Genomic DNA, 18719 nt, shown 5'->3' with positions numbered 1-18719 from the left:
GGATCCCACTGGGCACACCTATGAAGCTTTTAGATGCCATAATTCTTAAATAATATAGACTTGAGGTTCTAATTTTTAATTTACCGTATTGATTCACTAGGACATTGTGCTTCCCCTTCTTGACTTGTATTTTTCATACATGAATACAATAAAGAAATGGAGAATGAATTATTGGACTGAGTGTACAGACGCTATTAGGCAATCCAGTAAGGAATGACAAAGTGATCTGAGAGAGAGTAATTAAATACCCCTCCTTCTAGTGACACCAAAGCATCTTAGGAGTATAAGTGATCGTGGTGGAGACGAGTTTAGATGGATAACAGTTACAGTTGGTTCTGGCGTTTTCAAGAAAGCAAAGAGTGGCCATTTCTCTGGGAGGTAGGACAAGTGCAGAAAGAGAGAAGAGAGATGATAATTCAGTGGAGGTGGAGCTTAGAGGGATCTGGCTCCTCACACACTTTCATGCATTATGTTCCAGGAGAGCTGAAGGCTGAAGCCTCTGCTGAAGAAAAACAATGGTGGAGGAGGCAGGGAGGTCTCTGTTGAGGTTCCTGTGAGGACGGTGTCAGTAGATTGCATATTGACTTAATGCTTGATAGTGTGCTTTCTAGCACATTCTGCTAAACTCTTTGAAGGAACTTTCTAGTAATAGCGCTTGTCTAGCATGTCAGATATTTCCAAGTGGGCTTGGAAAGTAGAAAAGTGCCATCTGGCAATATTTCATAAAACTAATTACCTGTGGGAATTCATGAGAAATTGCAGATACAAGCTGTACAATACAGAGTTAGTGGACCATGCCATATTTTCCTCTCTCTAACAATTACCTAAATTATGTTATTTTTCACTTAAGTGGGCCTTTATTATCTTGCCCTGAGTGGTCATTGATTCTCCATTGAAAAAAAGGATCTTCTGTGTTTGGTCGCCTCAGATTTGAAAAGACCTGAAGATAAGACTAAATTGGAGCCTGACTCAGGAAACACAGATATTTCCCAGACAATTGTTAATCTAACCGGGGGAGATTCATTAGCAGTCAATCAAGAAGATTTGCCTGGAAAATTCCCCTTCTATGAGCTGTTGGAAGAAAGATAGCAGTCTTTCTACATGTAGCCAGAGTCCAAAGGCCTGAACTCCATTCCGGGTTGCTCACTGGGCAGCCTTAAGCAAGCCCCTTGTTTCTCTGTTTCCTTCAAGTTCATGTGATAGCTTTTAAGACCGCAGAGGATGTCAAAGGAGATGACATATGTTAATGCGCTTAGAAAACAAAGAACTGAACAAGATAAAACAGCATTATCAAAAGGGTGGATTCAAGCCTAGTGTGGAGCTACCAGCAGACATAAAATAATCATATTTATTCTGACAATTTATGTTATTGGGCTTCTCTTCAGACCCATATATAAAATAAAGCTCAGATTTCAGAAGAAAGGATGTAGACTTGTCCATATCCAATGGTGTCTAAATGGTGCCTGCATCACCATCATCATCACTACTAACACCACCATCTTCTTCTTCTTCATCATCATCATCATCATCATCATCACCATCATCATCATTGTCACCATCATCATCATCATCATCACCACTAATGTTGAGCAACGACTATGTGCCAGGCATGTGACAGGATCTTTCCTTTCAGGCTACCATTAAATTCTCCCAAAACCCCACCACGCAGCTTTGTTATTATCCTTGTTTTAGAAAAGGGGAGCTAGAAGCTTCAAGACATTTCCAGTGGTTCCCAAACTCAGTTGTGCATCAAAATGACCTGAGGATTTTTTTTTAAATGCAGATGCCTGGGTCTCACCAGAAAGGTACCGAACCAGGGTCTCTATTGGGGAATCCTAGGGAGCTGAAACTTTATTTCCAAGCTCTACAGATGATTCTACTGAGCAGGTGGGTTTGCAAATGACTGGGCTAAGTCGCTTCCCCAAGGTCACATAGCTGGGAGCAAAGCTGGACCCGAATCCACCTTGGCCATCGGACACCCGTGTCAGCTCTTAACCACTTCCATCTTACCTGACTGGCAATAACAATCTATTTGATTTAACAACTGTCTTTTAGTGACTTTAATTGGTTTTCCACATTCTACATTCACTGTTAAACTACACTGCAAGATTACTTTTTCCCCTAATGACCATTTAGAGGCTTATGATGAATGACTTAGTTCCCAAGGATACTTTATACTGTAGCCAAGTGGTAATGATATGGTGGCATTTACATATAGCTGAATACAATAACTACCAAAGATTAAGATCACAAAATGCGTAGGTCTGTGTCTCACTTTTGGAACTCATAATCAATGATCAGAGAATGTCTATTCATTGTTGAAAGAGTTTTGCACAAGAGGGTGGAGATGACATGGAAGAGAGCGGGCCCAGGGCAGTGGAAGAAGCCTGTGCACAGACTGGACAGTGGGAGAAGCCAGTGCTTTTCCTACTTAAAGGTCCTCATTAATTCCCTGGGAATCATATTAAAATGTGCATACTGATGTAGCATTTCCAAAGTGGGCCTGACAATCTGCATTTCTAACTCCCAGCTGATGCTAAAGCTGCTGGTTCCTGGGTATAGGCCACTGCAGCCCTGGGGCACCAATGAAGAGATCCACTCTCAAGAATGAGCACAGGCCTGGTCAGTGGGTATCACTGACCTTCACTGACGGGGATACTGATTGGGGCAAAAAGTTGGGGAGGACACTCAGAGATGTGCTTCCGACATATGCAACAGCGGGGAAGGCAGTGCTCAACAAAGAATCTATTATCTATTGTAGAGTAGGGAAGTGTTACTCATTTAAGTAAAAAGTACACTTGAACCTTGATTAGAGGGCTTGCAAACATATGGTTATGGCAGTTACGTACATTTGGAAACAGTCTGTATAAGTCAAATGAGTGAATTCTAGGCCCACACTGGGTCAACGAGCTGAGACAAAGAGGAGGGCACTCCTGAATGCTGACAGTCTTGGGAGGTAAGCCGAGGATCCCATGGCACGTGCCCCATGGAGCACGGGGTCTAGCTCAGAGGACACTGCCTCTTCCAATCCCTAAGGCCACACCCCCTCCTGTCAGGTAAAGAATGGCATGGTACTCTAAAAAGCCAAACAGAAACGAAATAAATGGTCATTGGGAAAAATACCATGTGCTTTGGCTAATTGCATTTTGGGGAAGGGAAAGTCTGGGGAGGATTTGGTGGGTGGAATTGCATAAGGGACAAAAGGTGAAATAACCAGAGAATGGGCCTAAGTTTTAATTAGGCAGGAGGATAATGAACCCATAACTCCAAGAGCATCTCAGTTATTTAGACCTGCGACTGTTGTGAGTGGAAATGTAGGAGGCATTGTGAGTTGCACTGAGTCCCCTGCTCCACTAGGCTATGTGAAAGCAATCTGGGACTGCAAGAGGGATCCTTCTTCGACTAGATGGCTTCCCTGACTTAGCCTGGGACTGTGACGGCTTAGTACCTTGACAGCCCCTGGCAGCCCGCAAAGAGTCAAACCTACATAAAGTGATTGGGAGAGAAGAAGGAGAGAGCCCCACAGTGCCCATCCAGTCAGAAGGGGTCCCTGACACTGGAGACATCACTGCCCCGGGCATTGCAGGGCTGGCATCAGAACAGGAGGAGACAAGGGCTGCCTTCAGGAGGAGGTGAGCTGAGTGGGAACAATGACAATCTGAAGGTCACACGCCCCTCTGACCTAACAGGGACCGCCTTACTCAGCTCCCGTCAAATGCTGCCAAGCACAATGTGGGCCCAGTGCTGCAAGAGCTTTGGAATTTTTTCAAGAGAAGCTAAGATTCTGAATTTTTATATAAAATTTTCTGTTTTTTAATTGTCATCAACAAAATCAAAGCCAAAAGAACCCCCCAAAACTACCTGCAGCCAAACAAAGTAACCTCATTAGGAGTGTAGAGGTAGTGAGCTCTGGGCTGTGTTTTTAGGCAAGTACAGAGCCAGCATGGGTTCTGGGGATTGTACCCAGAGGAGGGGGGCAGTGGCAGAGCAGAATCAGGGTGTTCCAGGCTCTCCCTTCTCCACCCAGCCTCACCCTGCTCTCTCTTGCCTTTTACCGCTTCCCGGTTCCTGACATCATATTCTACAGTTATCTGCGATTTTCATTTCCGAACAAGCCCCTCCCCCCAACCAGAATGAAATCTCCATGAGGACAGGGGCCTGTCTGTTCACGGCTGTATCCCCAACACCTCGACTGCGTCTGATTCGTGGTAGATGCCCAATAAATAGGTGCCAAGTGACTAACGAATGACTGGTCCATGCCTCTGTGTCGAACATCCAAGCCAGGGTGAGCTTGTGTCACAGGGCTCTTATTCCAGGGTCTAATTCCTAGCAGTCCATGGGGTTGCTTTGGGTCAGAGCAACCCAGGAGAATCTCTATCCAAAAACTTTAAGGAAAATAAAATCCTCCCAAATCCCATTGCTACTTTGTAAAATGAGAAAAAAAAAGTCTGCAAGAGAGAAAGGCAAATACACATCTACTCGTGGTATATATTTAGCTGTGATCATGAAAATACTGATTTGCTGTTTGAAATCGTGTAAAGCGAGAACCTTCGTTAAGGAAGGCATAGCTAGGCAAACAGACCTGAGACCCGTATCTGCTGACACACAGTGCTGTGTGGAGGCTGCTGCAGGACACCAGCGATGCCGTGTTCTTTAAGAATTCTGCACAACGCAAACGGCATGAGGGGAAAAAAAGCAATGCCAGGGGACTTCTAGTTCTTGCTGAAAAAGAAAATTCTAGGCTCTAAATCCGGCACTCCCGAGCAAGACAAGCATCTCATCTGGGGCTGCGTATAAAGCTGGCACTCCTTTGCTTAAACAAAACCAGTTACTATACACTCCATCACATAAGCAAAGCTCAAAACAGTTAGCTACACACGCATGCTTTTGTCCACCTGCTGTCTGAGGAAAACAGCTCTGCAATGTGCATGCCCCAGTTTAAGCCAATCTTTGAACTCCACACAAAAGCATCCTTCCTCTACCTGTCTCACTTTCTAGAGCTGAGTCCACAAAGGGACTAGAAATACATTTCCCTTTAAGTGAGAAAAAATATGTTTAAAGGACAGTCCAGACCTTTTAGAAAAGCACTTACTTTGAAAGAACAGGACAGATTATGTATTCAAAACAAGACACCTTCTAAAGAGCAGACTGAGAAGCTGTTCAGTGCCATGGCCTTGCTCTGTGCTCGCGGCTCTGGTCTTGTTGGGCATGGTTAACAGAAAGGTTTGAGCCTGAGTGGCCTGGTCCTCTGGGCCTGCTGCGTCAGGATGACGCTCAGAACAATTATTGGGACAGGCTGTGAGCAAGTCAGCAGGACAGTTTTATTTATGTGCTGAGGTTGCTGCTTCCTAATGGGAAAATACTGGTGGCAGAGCTCCCCCCAGGTATCAGGCAGAGCCAAGCTTCCCCAGATGCTCCGAGTCCTGAGGGAGGTGGGGAGGGGGGCGCTCATCTCCTGCTGGGCAGAGGGCAAGCAGTCTCTGAAGGAGGCATCTTTGTCAGGTCAGACCCCTTCCAGAATAACCCAAGGCTATTGGTCTCCTTGATGTAGTTCCTTGACTCTGCCAAGGGCATGACTCAGCTCACTCCTTCGCAGTGCCGGACCACACTATTTCTCTCTCCTAGTCCCGTAAAGCTGAATGGGAGGCAGTGACTGAGAAGAGCTGGGGGAGGCCATGGTGGTCCCCAACTCAGTGGGGTCTAGAGCTGTGGCTTCACATGCAGGGAGATTTAGTGCTTATCTCTTCAGTAGTTATTGCAACACAGTGGCTGAGGACTCCAGAACCTGAAAATGATTGGGGGTGGGGGTAAGGAGGAGAGGAGGAGGGGAAAGCGGAAGGGGAGGAGAAGGAAGGGGAGGAGGGAGAGTGGGAGGGGGAGGAGGACTGGGGCAGAAGGAAGGTGGCAGTCAGCCTTTCAATTCAGTGTCCAAATCAACAAACGTAGAGAACTAATGATGTGCTGATTTTCTATTGGTGTCAAGATGAGAAATTGTGGGGCAGAATTAAAGGCTTCCGATGACTTCTTCCATTTTTGCCTATATGATACTACAACTGAAAAGCAAGACAGAGATATAGTGGATATTTAGGGAGGCTGGCTGTGGGCTTCAGATGCCCAAGGATCCATGCCTGTGTCTACTAATACACTGGATACAGAGCTCACCACCAAGGACAGGAGGGGGTGGGGATAAGGAGCAGGAAACCTTGGGATCACCTTCAGTTTGGAATATTTGAGCGAGAACAAAAAAGTGATGGAGCCATTAGATTTCCTTTATCATACAGAGTTTGGGGTCAAGAGGAAGGAAATGATCCGGAACATTCTATATCAGGAGTCTTGAGCAGACATGAGGCTGAGTGGAGTATGGGGCTGAGTCTGGGGCTCGCCTGAGCCCTGCCGTCTCTGGGCGATCTTGGATACCACACAACCTCTCTGGGCTGCACTGTCTACACGAGAAGTTTTCAAGGTTCCTCAAATCTGAATCCCCTATTCTTCCATGCCTCGCCACCTCACACACGTCCTGACACAGAGAGAAATCTAAGGAGCTGTGTTTTCCTCCCTCCTTCTTCCATTTGCCTCCCTCCTTCCACATAAAGCAGTGAATTTCAGCAAAGGACCACATTTTAAAACTGCCTCCCTACTCAAGCTGCTTCTAACCAAATTCTGGAGAGCCCCAAAAAACTGATTTTCTACAGTTTTGGGGAGTGTGGCAGACATAGCAATGAGCTGCTTAGATGCACCTTTAAGAAAGAACTCATTGCCCAGCTGCTAGGAGGGTGTCAGCTGACAATGCCAACTCCTTCAGGTCCACCTCAACTTTTGAGGTTGGTCTGGTCTTCTTAGGGTGCCCTGAGCCAGGTGTGGGAACAAGGGCCTGGCCGCTCCCACCCAACGGGGATGTCTCTAAACAGGCAGACTTGGCTCCTTAGGGCCATTGGGCTGGAAGAGATTCTGTCAGGCTGTAGCCCTCGCACAATTCTATTTCCTCCCTTTTTCTTCACAGGCTTCATTTGTCTCTCACACAACCAGCATCTATGTCCCAGGGGACCTGACAGACCCAGAGATGCTAGTCACTGTAACACGTAAACTCTGTTTGTTTATTTACCCAAAAAGGATCTTTGACAGGCTTCAGGAAACCTCTTGTTGCTCAAAGATCTGCAGAATAGATTTCTTTTCCATTCTCTTATTCACAGACACACAGAGGCTTCGTTCCCATCAGTTTTAGCTAGGGGTTCTCAATTAGGGGCGCATATAAGAATCACTTCAGAGACTTTTTCAAAATTCGAATGCCCAGGCTCCACATGCAAAGCTATACGTGGTTGAGATGTACCCCTGGTTGAGAACCACTGGTTTTAGCATGAAATTCCCCCTGGTTTGGGCCTCTTCCAGAGAGGAGCATTCATCCTGAGGATCATTCTAGAAGCTGAAAAGCGTATCTGCATTAAATAGTCAATTAAGGGATCCCTAATTCCTCTCCAGATATTTTTATAAGTCCAGCTACTAATGCTGCAGATTCGTTTCCTAGCATGGGGAATCATCTTGGAAAATAATACAGAGAGGCGGAGGAAACCTTGGGCTCACTTGCAATTTTGAAGATATAAGCAAAAAATACAAAAGTTATGGGGCCATGAGAGTGCCTTTATCATGTGGGGTTTGGGGCAAGGAGTTTTGATTGACTTTCACGGACACTGGGAATACGGTGGCCGTGTTCTGTCCCTTCACGTTTCTAGTGTCCTCACGGGGCAGGAGGTTGGGGTCATGCTATTATTTCACCACCTGAGTCGTTCGGGAACATCAGTCATGAGCTCCGCCTCCTCTCTCCTGTCGATCAGAGCGCATCACTCACATAAATGTCAAGGGAGAGCACTGGGCCGTTGTGTTTCCTGGACCACTGAGTAAAACCCCCTGAGATTACATGTGTGCACATTTAGCTCTGCTGTGAGAGTCAAGGAGTTTTATTTCCAGGCCAGGCTTGTATCTGAAGACGCACATGAAGTGACGTTCTCTAAGACAGGGAAGCCCCAACTTTCCAAGGATAGTAGTCCTGGAAAGAGGAAAGCGGGGCATTCTCCAGGAATGTGACATGCACCCCAAGGCAACCACTTGGTATTTTAAAAAGGCTTCTCACTGTATCTTTACAGCTAAAGAGACAATTCAGAAGCCCCAGGGAATGTAGCGCACGAGAGTGCTGGGCACCGGGGAGAGCATTCTCTTAGCAGAGGTCAAGCCGTCCCCAGATGGGGAAGACTGGGGGCTGAGTAGCTGAGTGCACCTGGAGAAATCAAGCCTCTGCTGGAGTACAACAAATTGGGATGCACAGTAAGAAGGAGAGTACTCACAGCCACTGTCCTGTGACTGTCCCTGGACGTTTGGCAGCACATGGTTTAGTACTAATTTAATGCTTCCTGAATACAACACAGAAAATGCACATTCTCTAGTGCATTACTCTAATCTCACCAATTTAAGAAAGCCCCCTGGGGATAGGTTGGAAGCAGTGCCCTGTGGTGGAAGAGAAGCCCCCAGTCGGAGGGTTGCCCACCCGGAGCTGATGAAAACCAGGCCACTCCCTGACCCTCTCATGGCTGGCTTCCTTCTCCTGACTGTGGGCGACTTCGAGGACGAGCTGAACACGCATGTGGATACGCATGGTAAATATGCAAAGCGCTATGCAGAAGCGAGCTTTTCTTTATTTCTTAAACAAAAGCCTCACTCACGGATTGGCTGAGTGCAGTTTCCCAGACAGCACTAGGCTATGGATGGGGATTCCAGCTCAGACAGGACTCATTTGCATCCCTGCTTCCCACTTACCCTGAGGGATGCTGGGGCAGTGACTTAGCCGCTGTGGCCCAGTTCCCGCATACGTAGATGGGAACAACGGTCACACCTACCTCTTCAGATGGCTGTGAGCAGAGAGGAACTCACGCAGGAAAAGCATCCGACACAAATCATGATGCATCGTGTCCAGTTAATGTGAGCTGTGATTACTGTAAACCAGGACTGCCACCAGAAGTTGTAAAACTGTGAAATACGTGAAGCAGGGGGCTTACAGGCAAGTTTGAGGGGAGCTGGGGGAAAGCCCTTGACCCTAGGAAAGCCACTCAGCAGCAAGAAGGCCCCTTCTAAGAAACTGGCAACCTCCTGGAGGCTGAGCCGGCTGACTCTGAGTCAGCAGAAGAAATCGTCTCTCTGGTCTCCAGGGGTATTTCCGTGTGTCTGTATCAACTGCCAGGTAACTGCCCCCAGCCCAGCAGAGCTCTCGGCTGCAATTTTGGAAGGACCATCATAGTAGGTTTGTTTCCAGGTACAAATTCACTTGTGACAACTGTACGTTCACATCACACAAGAAGAACTTGACATGCAAAGAACATCATCTCAAAATGGAGCACAGTCGAATCGGGGTGGATGCAGGCAGTGGGAAGGGTGAGTGATGGATCTCAAATGTCAGGGCCACACTTGAGAGAATTCCTGGGCTGGGGACTGCCATGGGCTCTGGGCTGAGGCACATTCCATTATGAGTGGAGTGGGTTTATAATGGAATGACATGGATGGGTTCTTATAATCAGAAAAACACACTGACCTTCACACTACACAGGTGCAGCAGCATAATGACCCACCACGTGTACGCGCATCAATTCCTGGGGAAAGTCCAACGAGGTTAACTCAGTGTGTATCCCAAGCAAACAAAGTCAGCGACATTACCCACATGAAGAACCTTGCGCCCCCACCCCCACCAAGACACCTGGCTTGCGCAACCGACAGGGACAAGGAAAAATTACACAAGGATCATCTCATTTTGAGAAAATGGACAAAATGTAGCAAGCAACATTATTTTATGCCATCAATAATTTGATTTGGATTTTAAAATCTACCTTTAAGGAGTAAGAACCATGAGTTTTGAAAAACATTTTTTTTTTTCCTTTTAAGGAAACAAGGATTTTGTGTGGGGTCTGGGGAGAGGGGAAGTTCTGTTCCCCTAGCTTTCTGAAAAAACCCCCTAAAAGCATCCTCAGATAAGCTTCACTCATAAGACCCCCTCAACCACAAAGGAACCGGATCCACAGTCAAACTGCTGAAACATGACTGACTCATCTCGGCGCCTTTCTCACTCAGGCATTTCCCCAGATGTGAAAGATTCACGAGGGAGCACTGTCCCCTTACATGTCTTGTCCAGCAGAGTATCGCCCCAAAAGGCAATCACTAGTCACATCATCAGCACTTTCATACAGAGAAGCCATGTCAAAAATTAGGATAAAGAATTTGAACAGAAAGATGCCAGGCATAGGAAGATTGCTGATGGTATTAAGGGTCCACATAATGCAGGTATCACTTTGGTTCATGAATCTTTATTCTGATTTTATAGACTCATCTTCCTCTGAAGTCAAAGTTGCTATGAAAGTAATCAATATGGCCTTATTCCAGAAGAAAGCAGTATATGATGTCAGCTTTCCAAAACCCCAGTGACATCTGAAGCTTTGCTGACAAATGAGTTCGTGTAAGAAACAAGTCGCAAGCTTGCATTCTGGGTGCACAGATTATGTTCTCATCCCTGATCCGAGCAGATTTGAATAGGAGAGAGAGAGAATTCAACATCCACGTACTAAGATCCTGCTCTATGCCCAACCCCATGCTGGGCGCTACTTGGCTTCTCAGTGGTGAGGGAACCGTGTAGCGTGCCCTCCGGAGGCCCTTTGCCCTGTCATGACCACTGGCTGCCCAGCTGCTCCTCAGGCTGCCCCAGCTCTGCTCCATTTGCAGGCTCTTCCATGTTGGAGGTCCTCAGACTCTCATATGTTCACACTAGGGGTCCATATGCCCATGCATGGTCTCAATTACTGCCTGAACATTGACAACTCCAAAATTTCTGTGACAGCTCAGAGCTCTTGTCTGAAGTCCAAACCTAACACCCACTAGGACTTCTCACAGCCCCCCAGACACAGTGCAAAAGCAACTCAGGATCTTCATCCTCAACCCTGATCCTCTCCCTAGAAGCTCAGACTCAGAAATGGCTGCTCACCCTCTGGGTGTTCCTGGCAGGAACTCGGGAGCTCATCTCAACTCCTCTTTCTCCCCCAGCCCATCCTCTTCATCCAACCAAGGGCCCAGTTCATTTGCCCCTGCCTCTTAACAGTCCTAGAATCCATCTGCTTCTCACCAGTTCCACCTCCTGCACCATGGCCCAAGCCCCTCTGTCCTACACAATCTCAATTGACCCTAAGTGGTCTCTCTACCCCACCCTTGCTGCAAATACATTTTCTACAACAGGCAGAACGCTTCTTAAAAAGGGGACATCAGATTGTGGCACTTCCGTGCTTTAGTTGGTTTCACACTTCCTTTAGGCTAAAATCCTAAACACCAGTTTGAGACTTATTTCATACAAACATGCAAAATGGATCTGGCCTGCCTCCCTCCTGGCCACACTCCCAGCCTCCCTCCACCCAGGCATGACAGTCTTCAGAGGCACTCGCTTCTCCTTTCCTGGGAGACTTCAGTATGCTGTTCCCTCTGTGTGAAATGTGCTTCCCTCAGCCCTTCCTTCTCTACAACCCTCAGTCCTTGGTTCTCCTGTGTCCCTTGGCTAGGACAGATGCCTCCGGAACAGTACCCTGTACTTATTTTGGCAGTTTTGAAAATAACTCTAGAGAATTATTTATGCAATTTACTTAATGTCTGTCTTGCAAAGTCACCCAGGGCTCTCTGGCGGCTGGGGCTGTCATCCACAGGACGTAGACAGAGCCTGGTACATGGGCATGCTCACTATTTGCAACAAGAATTAGAGGAATGAATGATTGAATGATTAGGGACCAGGTTCCAGAGGAAGTCTCAGTCTAGACTTTCGAAGATATAAAAGAAGGCTTTTGTTGCGCCTGTTCTAAGCCAAGTGTTGATCCAATTAATCAAACGTACACACACACATTAGGAGAGTAAGCAGAACAGAAAAAAAGACCACTCAAATTAGACATTATCTATTTAGCACTTAGTGCTGGGGATACTGGTATATTTCACCTACAGTTTACTGTCAATTGTTTTCTTACAGTTTTCTAATTAACTGCAAAGAAGTTAAGGAGAGCTGACAAAGAAGGAGAGCAGAATTGGAGACTTTATTAAGAAAGTGAACAGGGATTAAAAAGGACCCAGCTCTAGATCCTGCAACCTCATACCAGCCTACCAAGAACGACCCGGACAGAATCCAATTCCAGCAGGAATAAGCTGGAGCCCAAGGAAATTACGGAATAGAATGGGGACCAAGTGACCTGTCTGCATGGAAGCAACCAGATAAATGCTCTACTCCATTTCCAGCCCCCCTGAGCTTTACAGATCCACATGACTCTTCATTTCTGCTGTATGGGATCCGCCAGATCCCAGCAAAGGCATGCAAAGATTTCACGTGGAGGCAATCCCAACAAGAAACGAGAATTGATAGTAATAGGGATCAACAAACTTGCACCTTGTAAATCATCTGAGATTAGACAATTCTTCCTTCAGATGCACACGTGATTTATATGCAGTTATGTCCAGTTCTTCTCTTGGACTCCAGAGGTGACCCTTGGGGAACACTCTTGGAGCCCACTGTAAGGGCAGCAGGAAAGTCAAGTGGGAGGATGCTTCTGAAGACCCTTGTAGCAGGGCCTGCCCTAGAAGCCCTAACACACAGCGACAGAAGAGCAGGGGCCCCATGGCAAGGCACAGCCCTTGACGAGGCCGCTCCTCCACGGGTCCCTGTGTTGACTCTCTGAGCCCCTGGCATCCACTCCAATGTCCTGTAAACTAACCCTCCCGCTGCGCCAGTCTATGAGTCCAGGTTTAAAGGTGGTGACATCACCACTGTGGCCCATCATTGCTACTACTATTAGGTCACCTGGGTAGAAGCTACTTTTTTTGTTTGTTTGTTTTGCTAAGGAAGATTTGCCCTGAGCTAACATCTGTGCCAATCTTCCTCTATTTTTAGTATGTGGGCTACCAGCACAGCATGGGTGCTAACAGAGCGGTGTAGGTCCACACCCGAGAACCAAACCCAGGCCGTTGAAGTGGAGCACGCTGAACTTAACTGCTAGGCCACTGGGGCTGGCTCTAGAAGTTACCATTTTTAAAAATCAAATAAACTAGATAAGATATTTCTCCAGGGCCAATATTGGTCCTGCCTCTACCCAAATGAGCTAAAGTTAAAAACCTAATAGGAACAATAACACTGGTGATTTATCATGTGCTAAAATTTTTTTGCTCTGCTCTCTTCCTGTTGCGTTTGGTCTGCATCTAATAAATGGAGGATTTTTGAGGAAGAGATCAAGATTATTCACAGGTGGAATTGATGAAACTGAGCAATATAAAAGATGACAATTTTTTAAAAACTCTTTGTAATTATAGAAACAATGACCATTTGCTGTTTAAAAAGCCAATCCATACAGACAATAAATAATATGATGGAAAGTCACTCATGACCACAGCCCTCAAGAAAGGCAGAGAGTCTGGTTGGGAATGAGTTCCTCATTTCTAAGCAATGGTTTGAGGGGAATCTAATCAAGCTGCTGCCTTGTGGGTGGCCAGGTCCCTACAAGTCCCACTGGCCTGTGGGTGGGCATCGTGGGAAAGAATTCCAGAGTTGCTGGCCCTCAAAGGAGGTTTGTGATACCTAAAAAGAATTTCCACTTACTTTAAGTGAATGTGTCTGATATCCTCAGAAAGCCAGTCAGCTAGCACAATCACCCCTCGTGAAAGCCTTAATCACAACTATCAATTATTTTAAATTGTCCTCAGTATGCACGATTGATATTTAGGATCTGTTGAGTTTCAACGGGAGATGCCAAATTGCAGAGACATTTAAAGTCATACAATTTCCATTTCAGTGGCTCCAGGCCCTCAGGAAAATTTTAAAATCTTCCTTTTGTTCACATGCAAAGACCTTAGCCCAGTGTCCGCCATCTGATAAATGTTTGCTGACTGACTGACTAGATAAATGGCGGAAGGAATAACCTGCAAATGCATTCCCACACACATGGGCAATTCCAAATACATCACATCAGAACCCCTTGGAAGGACAAATTAAGTTCAATTGTCCCCAGATATTAGCCCCAGTACATAGTTGTATATCCCAGTTGTAAGTCTTTCTAGTTCTTCTATGTGGGATGCTGCCACAGCAGGGCTTGATGAGTGGTGCGTAGGTCCGTGCCCAGGATTCGAACTGGTGAAACCCTGCTTGCTGAAGCAGAGCACATGAACATAACCACTACACTGCCGGCCTGGCCTCCAATTGTATATGTTTTGAATGAGATTTTGCAAAACATTTCTTCTTAGAGACCAGAAAATTATATTTGCTAATTTAATAAAACAATTCTTATTGTGAGATCCCAAGAACAAGCTGTTTCACTAGACATCCACCTCTTGTTGGTGTCGCAGCAGGGACTCATCAGCTGACAGCCAGTGGGGACAGTATGCTGAAACTAATGACAGGTTAGTCCTGTTCTCAATTTGTGAGATGAACCTATCAGGACTACTTGGGGTCTGACTGGTTTTGTTTTGTCCCAAGCTAATTTCTTTCAGCCCCTTGTCTTCATCCAACTGAAATTTCCAGGAGCTATAAGATTTACTATCATGTAACCTTAAGGGTATTATTAGCATTGAATTCATTTTCCTGGGAGGAGGTCTCTTCATGAGCCAAAACCTAATAGCATCATTTCCTGTCACTAATGGTTTACAATGTCTTCTAGATTTTCAGATTCTTCCATTCTTAAATTAAAAAAAAAAATATGGTTTGACCAACGGGCCAGGCTTTACTTGAAGTACATGGACTTGGTGGCATAACCAGTGAGCTGTTCATTTTTCATACTCATTTTATTAATATATTTTTATTTTCATTTATTCATGTATTTCTGCAGTTCTCATGCATTTCCACGACTAAATCTCTACTACTAAGGATATACAGATGGAAAATAATGATGGCTTGACTTTAAATTTCCACGGTCCCCAAACTTCCCATTTGACATTTTCTTCCCAACCCGGTGGACTCATGCTGGTTCTAAAAAAGGCTGGTTCCAAAAATGGCCAGTTTGTCCTCACTTGGGCAGGTCCAGCTCCATGACGGAGCAACAGAAATATGTGGGTACAGCCTCCTCTTACCAGGACCTTGTACCTCAGACCCCAACTCTGAGCAGCAGAGGAGCAACCCCAGGAGGAGAGTGAAGCTGAGTCCTGGAGTTCAGGTGGTGAGGACAGGGTCAGGGCAGCTCCCAGCCAGCCCTCCTGCAAGGTCAGTGTTCATGGCCATGAGCTGGGTCCCCGCACCACCACTTCCATCCCTCCCAGTGCTGTGACTGACCGCTGTTCAGCCAGGGCTGTTTCCTTTTGCCCCACCCTTCGTGTTCCATCCACAAGACATCTGTGATGGGAAAACACTCATAATAGAACTCCATGCTTGACTGACTCCACAAAGCTGTCTTCTAAGAATAATAGCTTATCCCAGGATGTTTTCATTAAAAACAGATTTCAGTGACAGACTATCAAAACATTTTCCTTGTACAACAAGCAATATGATGGGGCAGAATTATGCAAAACATATGTGCTTAACTGTGCCCTCAGCAACTAGGAGCTCACTTCCACTGGTTTCAATAGCTCATTTAACTTACCCATCATGGGTGTGCGAACAGACTTCATCCTGTTCAGTGCTTTTCCATGCTCCAAGTGGCAGAAGGGAAAAAGAAGTCTGGTGAACTGCCTCTCTGCTTCTATTTTCAAAATCTGCCATCAGTTGTCTTTGAGGAGTGGGTCTGTTGTAGGCTTGGGGAATCAGAGAGGTACAACACAGCAGAGCAGGCCCAGAGGCATTCAGCATGTACTGACCACCTCCATGCGCCTGGGATCGGTTTGGCATTGGAAATACGGTGGTGGAAGCTAATATCTGGCATTTATACAGTTTGCTATGCGCCAGGCACCATTCTAATTGCTTTACGTATAGCAACTCACTTAAGCCTGACGAGGATTATGTATTTCATTTCAGCTTTCCGTCCCCAAATAATTTTCTGAGTGCTATTTGTGAAGCAATCATTTACTATATTAGAGTGTACTAAATTTTTTATAAACTCATGTCTATTTCAGAGTCATCAATCTCTTCTATTGTTCTTTCTATTCATATACCGACACGTAGTTTTCATGTTTGCATGCATGTGTGGGTGTACATACACAGGGACCAAAACATAGAAACACATTTACTATATGTTTATAACATATATCACATTGGGTAGTATAAGTAACTACTTACTTAATTTTTGAGATGAGTTCTCAAAACCTCCTAGCTTGCGCTTTTATGTTTAGAGTCTGGAGAACTCAGCTTGCTGTGGAGCCGGGGGGAAACGCGAAATGCCTATGGGAGTGTGACAGTTGTCACAAGGCACGTACAAGGCGGGGCAGGGAGGTGCCAGCAACACCCACACAGAGGACTCCCCGCCCAGGATGCCTGTGGGACCCAAAACTTAGACTCAATTGGCCACATTCTGGAACATAACAATCCCAAGGATATTGTTATTGGGATTAAACTAAACTAACACAGGACTATGGGACGGTTTTACACATTAAGTTATCCCACCCAGGAGCATGATCTGTTTCTCCACTTCTTAAAGTCCTGTTTTGATTTTCTTTTTAAAGATTTTATTTTTTCCTTTTTCTCCCCAAAGCCCCCCGGTACATAGTTGTATATTCTTCATTGTGGGTCCTTCTAGTTGTGGCATGTGGGACGCTGCCTCAGCGTGGTTTGATGAGCAGTGCCATGTCCGCACCCAGGATTCGAACCAACGAAACACTGGGTCGCCTGCAGCGGAGCGCACGAACTTAACCACTCGGCCACGGGGCCAGCCCCTAATTTTTTTAACTAACATTCACAGCTTTCTTCAGCTAGGTCACACAAAGTCCTTGCTGTGTGTAGTCCATGGTTTCTTTCTTAAGAATTCAAATCGTTTCTAAAATTATCACGGGCTTGGGCCAAAGGAAGTCTTTCTTATTCTGCATTTCTTAAGAATAATGGCTCTCTATTCCCTTCTCTTGTCTTTCAGAATGTTTTTATCAGCCTAATATTCATCCTTAGGTGGTGGTGGTAGTGTTGTCGAGTCAACTCCAAGTCTAGCGACCCTGTGCACAGCAGAGCAAATCCCTGCCTGCTCTTTCTGCGCCATCCTCTCACCTTCTAGTGCCCTATCAAACAACACTCTGCTGCTGTTCAAAGGGTTTTCATGGCCAATTTTTTGGAAGTGGGTGGCCAGGTCCTTCTTCCTAGTCTGTTTTAGTCTGGAAGCTCTGCTGAGATCTGTCCACCATGGGTGATCCTGCTGGCATTTGAAATACCAGTGTCATAGCTTTCAGCATTACAGCCACATGCACCTGCCACAGTGTGACAACCAGCAGATGGGTGGTATAGTTCCCTGACTGGGAACTGAATCCGAGCTGCAGTGGTGTGAATGCCGAATTTTAACCACTAGACCACCGGGGCGCAGTCCCCTCAGGTATCATCATGTTTTATTATCATGTATTGTCAAACATTAATATGTTTGCTGACCTGGGGTTCACCAACAGCCAGGGAGGACAGAATTCCCACCTACACTGCCCTCTAGGGAGGGCCAAAATCTCCTTCCCCTGCAGCCACTCCTGGAGCAGGGGCAGTTGGTTTTCTGCGGGGTTTCCTCAAGGTGAGGAGCCCCTGGGGATGGGCCCCACATCCTCCTGCAGCGTCTCAAGGGGCAGAGCTCTGGACTGCCCTGGACAAGGTTTGGCCCAGTCCCGGGGAGGACTCTCCCAGCCCGGGTCTTCTCCTCGCAGGCGTGCTGTGGCCAGGCCTGCAGGAACGGCTGTGGTCGGGACCTGGATCTGCACCATGGGCCTGGCAAGCGACTGGCCCGATTTGTTGGCAGCTAATTCAAGTCAATGAGATTAGGAGGAACAGGACTACTGAGGACCCAGCATGGATCTGCAACCTAAATGCCAGATAGTCGCAAAGTGTGACCTTTCTTTTTTGTTTTTTTCATTTGCTGTGTGTCTGTTTCCCTCTAGGGCCTTACGCGGAGGGGTCTTTTGATTCAGTCACACCTTCATCAAACGTCTGTTCAGGGTCAACCACACACCAGGCCCTGGAGATGAGGCAATGTTGGTGAACAGCAGACGACAGCTCTGGCTGTGGAGCTCAAGTTTGAGGGGAGAGAGCACAAAAACACAATATGTAAATACACATGTTGCATTATGTATGTAATATGTAAAATGCACATGTTGGATGGTGGGAAATTTGAAGAAGAAACAATAAATGAGAAAGCAAATGTTAAGATGTGGGTTCAAGGTGACATTTTAGACTGAATTTCTGAAAGGTAAGGAGATTTTGAGTAAAGACCAGAAGGAAGAAATGGAAGTGTCCAAGGAGAGCCCAGGGAAAGAACATCCCAGGCAAAGGGAAGAGCAAGTGCAAAGGTCCTGAGGTGGAGAGTGCCTGGTGTTTTTGAGAAACGGCAGAAGCCAGTGTAGCCAGAGTGAAAAGAACAGAGGGGAGAAGAGCAGGAAATGAAGTTGAACATGTAGCGAGGGGCTGGATGGTGCTAGGCCTCCTAGGTCAGGGGAAGGGCTCTGGTCCACACTGATCAGGGCGGGGACTCCCTGGAGAGCACTGAGTGGGGAAGAGACATGACCTGGCTGGCAATGAACAGGGTCTCTCTGACTGCTGGTTTAAGAACACGCTGAAGAGGAGGCAAGGGAGGAAG

The 18719-nt window shown here is 46.4% G+C and overlaps 1 protein-coding gene across 6 annotated transcripts in view; it reads right to left on the bottom strand.

Annotated features, from left to right (window-relative positions):
* Positions 1-18719, bottom strand: part of HECW1 (HECT, C2 and WW domain containing E3 ubiquitin protein ligase 1) — a 394020-nt gene that overhangs the window by 270965 nt on the left and 104336 nt on the right. For 2 of the 6 annotated variants that reach the window (XM_070617193.1, XM_070617194.1), the window contains exon 2: positions 9575-9632. The exons of 3 other annotated variants lie outside the window; for them this stretch is intronic. In XM_070617193.1, coding sequence (XP_070473294.1) covers positions 9575-9601 — 27 coding nt within the window. In that variant the 5' untranslated portion in view covers positions 9602-9632. Of the gene's footprint in view, positions 1-5092; positions 5213-9574; positions 9633-18719 lie in introns of those variants that run through there. One more of the 6 variants, XM_070617196.1, reaches the window with a different exon arrangement.

This window comes from Equus przewalskii, chromosome 4 (assembly GCF_037783145.1).
Source record: "Equus przewalskii isolate Varuska chromosome 4, EquPr2, whole genome shotgun sequence".
Lineage (NCBI taxonomy): Eukaryota > Metazoa > Chordata > Mammalia > Perissodactyla > Equidae > Equus > Equus przewalskii.
This window is presented reverse-complemented; position numbering and strand designations above follow the sequence as displayed.